Source organism: Varroa destructor, unplaced genomic scaffold (genome assembly GCF_002443255.2).
Source record: "Varroa destructor unplaced genomic scaffold, Vdes_3.0 BEIS01000004.1, whole genome shotgun sequence".
NCBI classification, from domain to species: domain Eukaryota; kingdom Metazoa; phylum Arthropoda; class Arachnida; order Mesostigmata; family Varroidae; genus Varroa; species Varroa destructor.
In genome coordinates, this window is record NW_019211457.1 from 39,590,861 (window position 1) to 39,602,916 (window position 12,056).

General features: G+C 47.8%; 1 protein-coding gene across 1 annotated transcript in view; it reads right to left on the bottom strand.

Annotated features, from left to right (window-relative positions):
• LOC111249488 (uncharacterized) overlaps window positions 1–12,056 on the bottom strand; it is a 69,462-nt gene that overhangs the window by 9,192 nt on the left and 48,214 nt on the right. Inside the window, exon 3 of the mRNA XM_086987721.1 lies at window positions 1,150–1,994. Within this exon, the coding sequence (XP_086843847.1) occupies window positions 1,150–1,994 (845 nt within the window). The remainder of the gene's footprint in view (window positions 1–1,149; window positions 1,995–12,056) is intronic.

Below are 12,056 nucleotides of genomic sequence, written 5' to 3' on the forward strand. Positions count from 1 at the left end.
TAGTTCGTGACACTGGGATACAGGGTTGACATACGAAGGCAGTCCATGAAAAAAGCGCGGGCATTGAATCAGTGGGTCTGGCATGCAGGACCACTTGTGTGCTGGCCCCTCATCTATCTGTCTACACTCAGTTGAAACGGCACCACTTCCACCCCCCTTAGTTCATCTCCAGTTTGTGCGACCAGTAAAGCCAGCACTGATCGAGCAACAAGCCAGCCACAAGGCACCAACGCTCAGTCAGCGATGGACATCCCCGAGCGTAGTCGGCCTAACCGGATACTTTGTCCGCCACACCATCGTTCTACTACTCGTTCTGGTCGGTTAACGTTGAAATGTGTAAAGCTTGCTACAAATTCCATGAATAGGGAAACGAGACAAGAAGGACGCGCGACCCTCGTCGGTCGCTACGTCGCCCAGCGAACAGCGTTACGGAAACAGGGCCGCGTGTGTATGTGCGTGTGCATGTGCGTGTGTCTGTGATCTCAAGAACCTAGGCCCAAGCCAAGATCAAGACGCTAACGGGGTGCGTGCTTTGAAGGAACTGGTTAGGGAGCAGCACCGATTTCGCAGCAAAAGCCGTAGACAGGAAAAGCAGTAACAAAAGCAGTGGGTTTTCCTAAAAAATATCGGTTGCCGTATAACGAAGCGCGGATGGTGACACTCGTTTGCGAAGCTATCCGCATCTAACGGCCAGTTCATCGTCGTGGCGTAGCTCAGAAGCGCAATCGTGTAACCGTGAACCGACTCAACAAAACAGTAAAAGAGGCCTTAGCGCCAAATCCCCCTCTACGAATGTCAAAGGTTACCAAGTTAGCGAAGGGTAGGTTGATTCTGGCTGCTTGGGGAAACACAGACAGGCTATCCACATGTATTGTGTATACTGTGAAACAGCAAGCACATATACATCTGAATACAGGCATATATTTATGCTCAGGAAACATAATACATGTGCTCAAAAACTTCAAAGGCCAAAACTTACCAACGACCAACAAAGACGCCTTTGACATTGACAGTGAGCACCAGTCTTTGTTAGCCCTCTCACGCTAGCGGCGACCCTACTAGCACGGTCACATCGACTGATACTACTATAATAACTACTGGCACAAGCCAGCTATATTGCACAATCTGACCCGCCGAACTCGCACGTACCTTGTCACAAGTCGGACACTTTTTGGCGAGCTGAGAGTCGGGGCTCCTGTGGGTCTGCTTGTGTCTCGAGAGGTTGGAGGAAGTTGCGTAGTGCTTGCCGCACTCCAGGCACACATACTTGCCACTCGATGGACTCGACGAACGTTCACTATCCGATGAGCAGTTACTGGCTGACGATGAATAGAGGCGACGCTTGCTTCGCGCGCTGCGGCCGTCGCTAATAACTCCGGCACTGCCATTTCCTGTTCCACCGATCCCGCCACCGCCAGGTCCACTTGGCGGACTTGGGCTAGGTGTTGCTTCACGAAGATCGCGCAACGTCGGAAGCAGAGCGGCCGTCGACGTCGGCGATGGAGGGCCACTATGGCTGTTGTTGCTGTGGCCGCCACTGCTGTTGCTGCTGATACTGCTGTTCGTTGTAAAACTGTTCGTTGTTGTTGACGTCGTCGTCAATACCGTCGTCACGGCCAACAGATTCGGTGTCGCCGATCGCGACGAACTGATTGTTGAAGCAGCCGTGGAAGACGTTGTAGCCGATAGCACGTCTGCTCGGGGCGTCGACGCCGGTGGTAAATCGTCGCTTTGACAAGGACCCCGTGCCTCGGCCACTGCTTTAGCGAAGAACGTGCGCTCAATGCCATTCAAGTCGAACACGGAGTCGTGGGCTGTCGTTAGCTGGTGGTATGTCTTGGCAGGTGGCTGCGTAACGCGTGTGACCGCCGTTGGATCCGACGAGAATTGCTGTGAATCGCGAGGGCTGGCAGCTGGTGAAATTGGGCCCGCCAAACCCGTCTGAGGGTTGTAGTCTGAAGGAATATAGAGTCTGGGCGAGGCGCATGCGTAATCTGCAAGAGAACGCAAAGAAGAACGAGCATCGTTAGGGAATACGACAAGTTTTAGAAATCTTTTAGCTATGTTCTCCATGGCATTATTTAATGTAATATATAATGTTTACATTATGCTATATAATGTAATTGGTTTGCCCGGGCATTGGATGACCACCATGCAAATTGTGCTACGTGTCGTAATAGTGATTAGCAAATGGGTAACTTCTTGTTTGCAGTTAGACGTCCAATACTTTATTGGTATAAGGCTAACACAGTGCCTGCTAATGCGCATCTGTTATAGAATTAATGAAACCCTTTCATTGAGACTCTTCTATACGCAACTAAGTAATTTAGATATACATGCACTTCGTCTCCATTTCGCCTAATTTGCGTTGTTCTCCTTTATGAGACGACACCGCCAGCAATAGCAGCAGTTGCTTTTCTCAAGCGCCATCCACTAAGACCATATCTGTCAGGTGCTTTATGGCCTTCAGTTTGCCTTTGTCAATAGGCAACGTTGCTACAAAACGCTTAGCGCCAACGTATTTTTTGCTGTTTCCATGACAATGAAGCCTTCAGTCCGTTTTCATAGACCCGGTAATTATATACCGGGAATAGTACATAAATCCACAAGCGATTGTCATTGGTTGTCATGGTCGTTTCAACTATGCTTTCTATAGCATGTCGCTTCCTCGATCTCGAATCGTACCATCCGGGGCAGTGATGACGGCGGTCCCATGCCGACTCCGTTTGCCTTCGTTTCGCAGTGCCTGATTCTGAGCCTGACAGATCGCAAACCCCAACCCCGTCGCGCCTTCACTACGTGTTCTTCTCGTTTCTTCCTTAAACCCTTGAAATGTTGTCCCTGGTGCACGCTCTTTATGCCGAATGGTAACATCGCCCAGGAGTGTCGATTGTGGTGGTCTATAGTGGAGTAAGTTTCTTTACCAGCGTCTCTTCTACTCTTCGATATCATTGACAGCGGCTGCTGAGCGCGGGGTGCCAGCTACAACTCGACTGCTGACCAAAAACAAGTTTGGATGTTTCTACCGCTAATACTACTGCTATTAATGCGTTCGCTCGTATGATACGACGGCTGCTTGAAGCCCAACTGCAGCTGCAGCAAGATCCTCCATAGCAACAGTCATGGTTGCGATGGGGGTGACGGGGCCAGTACTAACCGCAATGTGCGTCGCTCGAAAGGGAGCTGCCGCAGTGAAAGACGCAAATTACGAACTCCTTGGCCATCCCGGTATTCTTTATTGAATTACACTCCGGAACGGATGAGGAGGGCAGATCAAGGAGAGAGGCCGAGTGGCGCCTATAGTCACAAAACCAATCACAATTATTTCGAGCCCATATCTTCATCGCAGCAGTTGCAGGGCAAGCCGGATACAGCCAGCTCCGGATATGAGTCATTCAACTCAATTGTACTCTAATCTCTTGTACCCCTCCCAGCTACTGTTAGCCCGATAGCTCGCATTTTACAGCCTTCCCGTATTCAATTCCCAGATATGCTTGCTGTCTGTTTTATGTTTCCTTCGGTGTCTGAACAGCTAAAGTTAACCATCTCAAGTCACGTCCTTTGGGAGCGACAAAGTTTGTTGGTTAGTTCGGTTGACGATACGTGTGATACAATACGCACCGTACTTGCGCAAGTTCAGTTTCGATCGGTTGGGCTCAATAACTGCTTGATAATAATAATAGTAAACGATAGAAATATCTACTCAAAAATATACGGGGTGACAAACGCACTCGTCTACCCTTAAATGTATACCACACAGAATGATCGTCATTTTTCCCGCTGTACAGATTTTTGCCATTTGTCTCTTTGTTCGTAAATTCAGATCCTTGTTTCCCCCTTCCTTTTGCGACTTTCCACGTATTCATTCCTCGACAAGTATAAGTACATAACAACATAAGTGGAAAAGTTAAAAGAACCGGGTAAACTAATGAGAGAACGAGAAATGAAAAAGTGACGAGTAGACTTTTGCAGAGCATGCCACTCGTCTTTTTTAAACTGAAATTGCCTTCCGTTACCGCTGTAGTGTTTCTGACTGCCTCTTGGTCTTCGTCGTCGTCGTCGTCATCTTCTTCAGAGTCCCCCCCCCTCCCCCCGGCCAACTTACATGCTCGCTTGACCGCTTACCACTACGTGTCGTTTCCCATTCCATAATCAAAGGAAGCGAGCAGCTATGAAGGTTCGGCAGAGAAAGGAGGGTAGTAGTCTATCCGCTTCTCGTATATGCCCGTCTGTACGTAGGACCAATTTCTATTCGTTTGCACGCCTTCGTAGCAGCAGCACTACACCGTCAAATGTGTTCGACCGTTGCGAGAATCGACTCGCTCGCTCGTTTCCTTCTCCTGTGCCTTCCTCCCGGCTTGGCTGGCTGGCTGGCTAGTTGGTGCACAGGATACAACGCAACGGAAGAGGAACGGCGGCAGAAGCAATAGCAGCGATTGGGGATACTGCTACCCCTTCCACTATCACTGTCACCTGATGTGGCTGCTGGCAGAACGCAAAAGTTTGCCAAGTATCGACCCAGCCATGTTGGTCGCCTGTGTGATCTTGCCAGCTCTAAGGGGTAATAGGAGGATGCGTCGACGATACAGGGCGCATCGACATCGCGACTAGGACAGGGGCCGACCTCGGTGTCGCTGTGGCTGCCTGCCGCTGCTGTTGCAGCCGTCGCTATCTTAGTCAGCGTCAGGACCCGTCTGGACGCCGAGTTTAAACTGTATCGGCCTCCCTCTACAGACGAACGAGGAACCCAGCTATACCTATTTTCCGCCAAGCGAGCAGAACCCGACCCATGCTATCTTCGCCAACCTCCAACAGCCCTTATATACCCCCTCATATCGGGTCCCTTTACCCTCGTTCTTTTTCTGTCTCTCTCTCTCTCTGGCATCTCCGCCTCCGTTCCCATTCCCAGTTTCCGCGCCGTTCCTTCCTACTACCCTAAACACCCCTTTTCCTGGCTGGCCGACGGTCGGGCGTCCAAGCTGTGCTTGGCTTGGACAGCTTCCTGCTAGCAGCAAACTGCCTACTCCGCTGTACAGAATTGACGGCTGCCGCCGTCGCAGCGACAGTGCACACTGTAGTACTCCAAGCGAAAGGAAGGGTACGAAGCGCAGCGTCGAGTCGTGCAATGGTGATAATAGATATGATATATAGTTTTGCCTGCCTCAATCTCCCTTCTAGCCGGACGACGAGGCTGCGGCGCCGGCAGCGGCAGCCCGTAGCGGCAGAATAGCTCCTGGCTGTGCTCCCCAACGCTTTCCTGCCATATACGCTCGAGCCTGCTGTGCAGTGCTGCTCGTATATGCGCTTGCCTGGATATGTTTGCCAGCCTTTGCCAACCATCCAACCGTACAAAATCCATAGTGGTTACGTTGGCGTTTGAATCGCCTGCCGCCTGTGCGCTGCTGCGAGGAAGTTTGCGGTAGCCGCGCCAGCGTCTGTGTCCTCCTCATCCACTTCCTCGTATACTTTTTCGAGACCGTGTTCTATGGCAAAGCACGCAGACACCCGTGTGCATACGCACAGACGTAAACGACGCAACGAGTAACCATTTCAGTGGGACCTTACACATTCAAATCCCGCACGCCAGGAATAAGACTCGTGTCTGGCGCTTCGCGCGCTGGAGTGACTATCGTCACGACCGCCAACTCGTTACAGGGGATGATCCCTACCATACACACAGTGCATATATGCATCTACACCATACCGGAGAATACAGACTGACGGTAAAATGGCGAATCGGCGAACCACTGAAACAGCGGCATTCAGCGATGCTGCTACTGCTGCGACTAGTACCGCCTTTACTGCGATATGACGACCACGACGAGACTAAAAGGTACACTGCTTTACACTTCTTCTCCCTTCAACAGCCCGCTCAAAGCCGGCCGAGGGAGAAGTTTACTTACACCGCGACACAGTAGGCGCGTCGCTAGGCCCTGCAACAAAGGCACAAGCGTTCCCATTCTGTTTTCGGCCGGTTGCTCGCAAAGTCTGCGAGCTACTGAAGGCACTAAATGCCTGGAAGTGGCCTGCCCGTCGTTTACACGCTAGCTGTTATCCCTTCGCTGTCCTCTCCCAGTGATTCCCCCTACCGAATCGTCCTACTGTGGACTAGATAACAACGGAGAGAGATACACAGAGAACAAGGCAGAGATTATCACAATAGCATGGAAGCAGCATAGCCGCTTATCTTTTTGCTGTATCCTGGCCTTACTTTCTCATCGGTCTGCCGGATTCACTTTGGTCGCTCGGTGCTCGACATCATGAACGCTTTTAAATGGTCGCGCCGGACGCCCGCCACTGGCGCAGGGCGAACCAGTAAACAGCATCCGTTTTTACGATGCAGGTCCCTCTATGCGGCGCTTAAATGAGGAACCACACCAGTTGCTGGGTCGCACAGTTTCTGAAGATGCAAAAAACCCAACGAAGAGTTCGGTTGAGGTGTAAATCAGCTCAAGTCAAATAGACCCCAGTCGCACTAGACGGATGCACATACATCTCCACAATACGATGATTAGTGTGTAGTCGTTATAAACAGTGACATATGAAATACTATTATGAATCAGATGTACACTCCTTATGAACACATTATAGGAAAACTAAAAAGCAACGCTCAAAATCAAGGCCTTAAAAACCAGAAAATATTCTATAACCAGAAAATATATAATATGTATAAATACTACTAATATAGTCATGTAAAACGCTAAAGTATTACGCTGAACTAAAACGTATCGCTGATTAGACCATGTTTGACTATCTCAGGTCATCTGACTGTATACGCACCTTAATGGTGTCCAAGAAGGCAATGCTGATATGGATATACAGTCAAATAAAAATCTTCAGGTTACGTGCTAATCTCTTTCTTTCAAAGAATCTGTCCGTTAATGTGAAAATTGCTCGTGAAACTATTCTATTCACAGTGAAGATATTTTATATGCGACCTACTCTTCTGTATCTTTCCCATCCCTATTAGAGGTGCGTCTCCAGCAAACACAGACTGTGTAACACTTGTTGGTTTTATAATAACCATTGTCCCCTTGATCCCTTTATCACGTGTCATCTTTGCATATTTAAGCTGAACTCATCAGTTACAAAGATCTAAATCGGTTTAATTGTTTCCTCTTGTTGGTACATGCTAGCCCAAAAACAATCACCCGTTAATCATCTGAGTCTAGCACAAAGTTTTGCCTTGACCAGGCCCGTCAGAAGTTAGATGGCGAGATAACGCCAGCAGTAGCTTCGACTTTTTCTCTCGGTCAAGCTTGTTTTCGCTTTTTCCTTTTCTGTTAGCTTCTCGTTCCACAAACACCGAAACTTCGGAGGACGAAAACAATGGCCACAGCTGTAATGGCCGCTGCGCGAAGTCTTGCGACCTGAACAGAAGTAGCGAATGACTTCGGAAACTGCTAAGTCACGGCGGGCCTAATTTGCATTAGCTCTGGGACGACCCATCCGCCTATTAAAAGATACGGCGAGCTGGCTGGGGTGGTCACAGGCGCCGTGCGCTCTATCGGTGCGATTGTACTACACTATCAGCATATATACAACTTACACGTAGGTCACTAACTTCGCTTCACACATCGCAGAATTGAGGAAAAAGGAAAACCTGAGACCCTGTCGTCAGGTAGATAGACATGCTAAAGGCCGCCTGCTAGGAGACGGGTGGTCGGTCCGACTTGGGTCGACTCAAATCGATGAGGCTAGTCAGCTGCCGGTGAACCACTGATACGTCACCGCTGCCTCTTCCACTGCATTTGTTGACGACAGATTACTTTCAGTCAAGCCTGGCAGAGTTCAGCCCGTTGCTTGTGCTTTGCAAAACAACCACCCCAATGCGTGGATAGATGCCCAGCCTGTCTCTTTTTCTCTTTCCTTGTTCCATCCTTGGCCAACTACATCCGTGCCTGTGCGCATGTCCGTCTGGCTCTGTGTCATAATTATACAGCATTTCAATGCTGTAACATGTTCCCGTTGACCGCCGCTCAAAGACCGGGTCGAAAGCGGTGTAACTGAAATCGGCGTGAAAATGTTCGCAGTGAGCTCGAGTAGCCAGTTTCTCTCGTAGCTGCCAGCGGAACGATTGCTGGCAACGACGGTCCACTGCAGTGCGGCGCCACTGCCTTCCGCCAGCAAAAAAGCCGCCAATTGTTTTTCTCCTCTGTGCTTGCTCCGGCCATTTTTCTCGCTATGTCTGTCGCTGAGGCGGCTGACGCACGAGGACCCTGCAGTCTGCCGGCTTAGCAACAACCATAGGTTCCCCCTCAACTTTCTCGGTGGCCTCCGACAGTCAAGTCCCTTCTAACAAACAGACTGGTGATTGCTCTTGTTTCGACCGACTGCAGCTAGTGAACCTTCAAATGATAACGTGAAAACACTGAGACGCATCCAGAAACGACATGGATGGAGGTGGTGGCGAGGATTCTCCGACGTAGAGAAGCACGTTGCATGTATCAGGTGTGCGACATTCGATTTAAGAGATTAATCCAAGAAATAATTTTTCGGGCCCGGAAGACACAGTCAAATTTGATTGATTCGCCATTGCTGGTAGAAACTTCGCAAGCACAAGTCAATAACACAGTTTTAATATAGCTATATTATTATCCTATTATTCGATTTGTCCTGTGACTGACCGCGATGGTGTTTACTACAAAAATCAGCAAAAAGGTTTTCCACGAAAGTGAGCCTATGCTGATTTTTTCCTTTCTCCTTTTGTTGCTTTTATTTGCTGGCTTGTATATACAGATTGTCCGATTTGCACGGAACCTCTACTATAGGCTTTTTAATATCATAAAGTTGTTCGTAACTTGAGTAACATTTATTTACCGATTAAAGTTGAATTTAGCCATTATATCTGAGCGGACAAGAACAATTTACTAGTCAGCTACTTTAGCCATACCCATTCACCTCCGGTGCCTGACGTCAGTCCAGGTCCATTTAGGTCCACGACTCGGCGTCGTGCTTCTATCGATATAGTGCGTCTCTCTTGGATCTCTCCTTAAAATTAACTGCCTGTAATAGACATTACTCAAAACCTGGAGTCCCTGTCAAATAGCTAGTTCTTTCTTTGAACCTCTTAAGCTAAAGGGAACTCCGCTGTGGGTCGCCTTTCAGCAGAAAGAAACTTTTCATTTTCTAGCCGATTACGTACGGAGAAGTCGGTCGGTTAAGTGTGGCGGGCTCCCATTGTGCGAATCCTCGATGCCACTCCGACCCAGTGGGTGTTTATGTTTTACAGTGTACTCATGTACAGCACCATCTATTGGTAGGCCGCTCACCTATATCATAGAGCATGCTGATACACTCAACTATCCATTGATCAGAGTCAAATGCGAAGAAAAATGTTCCCAACGACAGATACGTTTCGTGCCAGGTAATTGTATATATATTTTGTCGTCGGAAAGGTATTCACCTTTTCTATAACCAGATGGCTTTAAACATATACGATTTGAGTAGCGTTAAGTCGTTAGGACCTGAGATTGTTGGAGTACTATTATTTTGACTCATTTGAAGATGAGCGGAGTCATTTTCAGCAAAAATTCGTTATACTTTAAGACTTTATTACGATAAAGGAGCAAATGTTGGCCAGGTACAGAAAAAAACGTACAATGTTTGTAGCTGGAGTGCGTTATCAAAAGAAGCGACCCAAAGGTTATTCTATCGCTCCCCTTCCAGATCTTGCATCGTAACCCATGCTGTCCGCGGCGATTTAAAAAAAAAGTTAATGAACTTAGCACGAACGCTGAGTAGGTCCGACACACGATTAGTCATGGTATCGGCAAGGAGCTAGATATCCGTCATCAAAGAGTTTCAAACCATTGGAAAAAAGCTGGTTATAAAAAAGGGTTCGACATTTAGACGCCACAGAAATCGACACAAAACCCATCTGCGGAACTCTATAGAAACATGACGAGATATTTTCGAGCGAAACGAGAGAAATAATGTCTCAAAGCCTAGATTAACGTCGATGGTGTATACTTAATTGGACTGGAAGAAAAGAAGCATGCATCGTAAGCTGTTACTTGGCGAAACAACTGATTCGAACCTTTACCGAACTAACCCGAATTAAAAGGCGTCGTTTTCCGCAATGACATTTTCCGCCAGACCACATCCATGTTGAGCTAGCTGGCAAAAATGAAGAAAACTTGAATGGGAACTTTTAATGCGTCTGCCATAGAGTCCGGATCTTACGTTACTAGACTATCGTTTGTTTCAGTCTATGCAGAACCCCCTTAATGGTGTTCATTTAACTTAAACAAAGGATTGAAAAAAATCACATAATCATCACAATTTTTTTGCCCAAAAGCTAGGCGAGTTCTACACTGACGGGCGTACGCTATTATAAGAAGAAAATGACAGAATATCATCTATCAAAATGGTGCGTACTTGTTCACTTTGTCTGTAGAGACTCAAAAACGAAGGGAAAGGAAGGCAGGGCGGAGGTACGAGTGACTTCAGTTGTCTTCGACTCCAGATTTTCATAAACATTGTAGTGAGTCCTGGCTGGGATAGGGTTTGAGTCATTGAAACGCCTTCTACAAAACCAGCGATATAGCAATCCATGGTTATATTGTGTCGTCATCTCTACTATTGGCGTGCAGTGATTGGCGCTTCGTGCTGTTGTTGCAACTTGTGGACCGTTTTGTTGGTCCCTAATGGCTGCTCGTAGCGCTATCGCTTCCCAGTAAAATGTCAGTTGTAACGTTGCTATAGTTGTAAAGCGCCTCGAGCAGGCTGTTTCTTTCCTTAGATGCCAGATGGCCGCCCAGTGCGCCCTGCTAGGGCGCTCACAACTTGTGCTGAACCAGCATTGTCTTAGCTCCTTTTCGACTATACAAAACTCCTGTTCCCCTCTTCCTGCTGACCCGGTCAGTACGATCAGCTGGAGAGAAAAAAGGAGAAGTTTCAACGTAACGAACGCCTATAGCAAATGCTAAAATCGTGCTCCGACTAAAAGCAAAAAGTGCTAGATCATTGTGCAGAGCTCTTCGGTTCAATTGGACTTCATCAGAATATTAACAACCAATAATGACCGGTTAATGGAAATTAATAATAATAATTTTTTTTTTTCTATTTGTTTGTAAGGCATTTAGGATTGTCGTTTGTAGAACAAAAAGCCAATTGTCACGCTATTTATTTCACTGTACGCTTTTGCTGAATTAAAGCTCGGACCTGGCAATTCAGATCTGTTATTACGAATTATATTGTTTTTTTCATGTTCATGTTTAGATTGATCTATTACGGACAGACGTTTCACCACTAATAAAAATTCACATGGTTTAGCATATAGAACGTGACTGACAAAAACGTGTTCTGTCTACGTGTTTGTATCCAGATCGAACGCGTAAGCGCTTCTCTAGCAACTGCAATAGTCAACATGACAACCGAAAGATTCATAGAAAAAAATGAGTGCGATACATTTAGCTTACGAGCTGCAAAAGTATGAGCCTTAGCTTTAGATGTTTACGTATAGGCAAACAGTAGTTACGTTTCTTTGCTAATCGCTATTGTAGCTGTATTGGCGTGACCTAGTCGTTCCCATAAACGCCGTTTGAGGTTTAATAGTATTTAGGGAGAGAACAAGGCGTTTGGTTAGGTTGGCCAGTGCTAGCGCGGCCATCGTCGGCCCGACCTGCATTCGCTGCCTTGCCCCGTCCAGGCGGCGTTCAAGGTTGAGAATACGGTGGCTTCGTAATCGTGCTAAGGACCAACTACTGAGCATGTAAAGTTGCTCCACCTAGCGAGCGAGTTAGCTGGCTAGATGCGTAGGTCGAAGGAGTGATACAGAGGGGGAGGGGGGGGAGGGAGGGAGAGAGAGAGAGGAAGAAATCTGCTATAGGGGAGCGGTGCGAAAAGTGTGAAATTTATGCATTGGATAGCAAAGGGTGGTTTCTAACGAAGAAGTTGGGGAAACAGCAGCAGGACGAAGAGCAGGAAAACCTGAGAGCAGCAGAGACAACAGCTCTGTAGGGATCTCTTCAGGGCGCCTTTGAGTGGCAAAAGCAGAAGGAAAACTAGCCGAAGCCAGAAGGAGGTGTCCGGAAGCAGCACGTCAGCGAAAC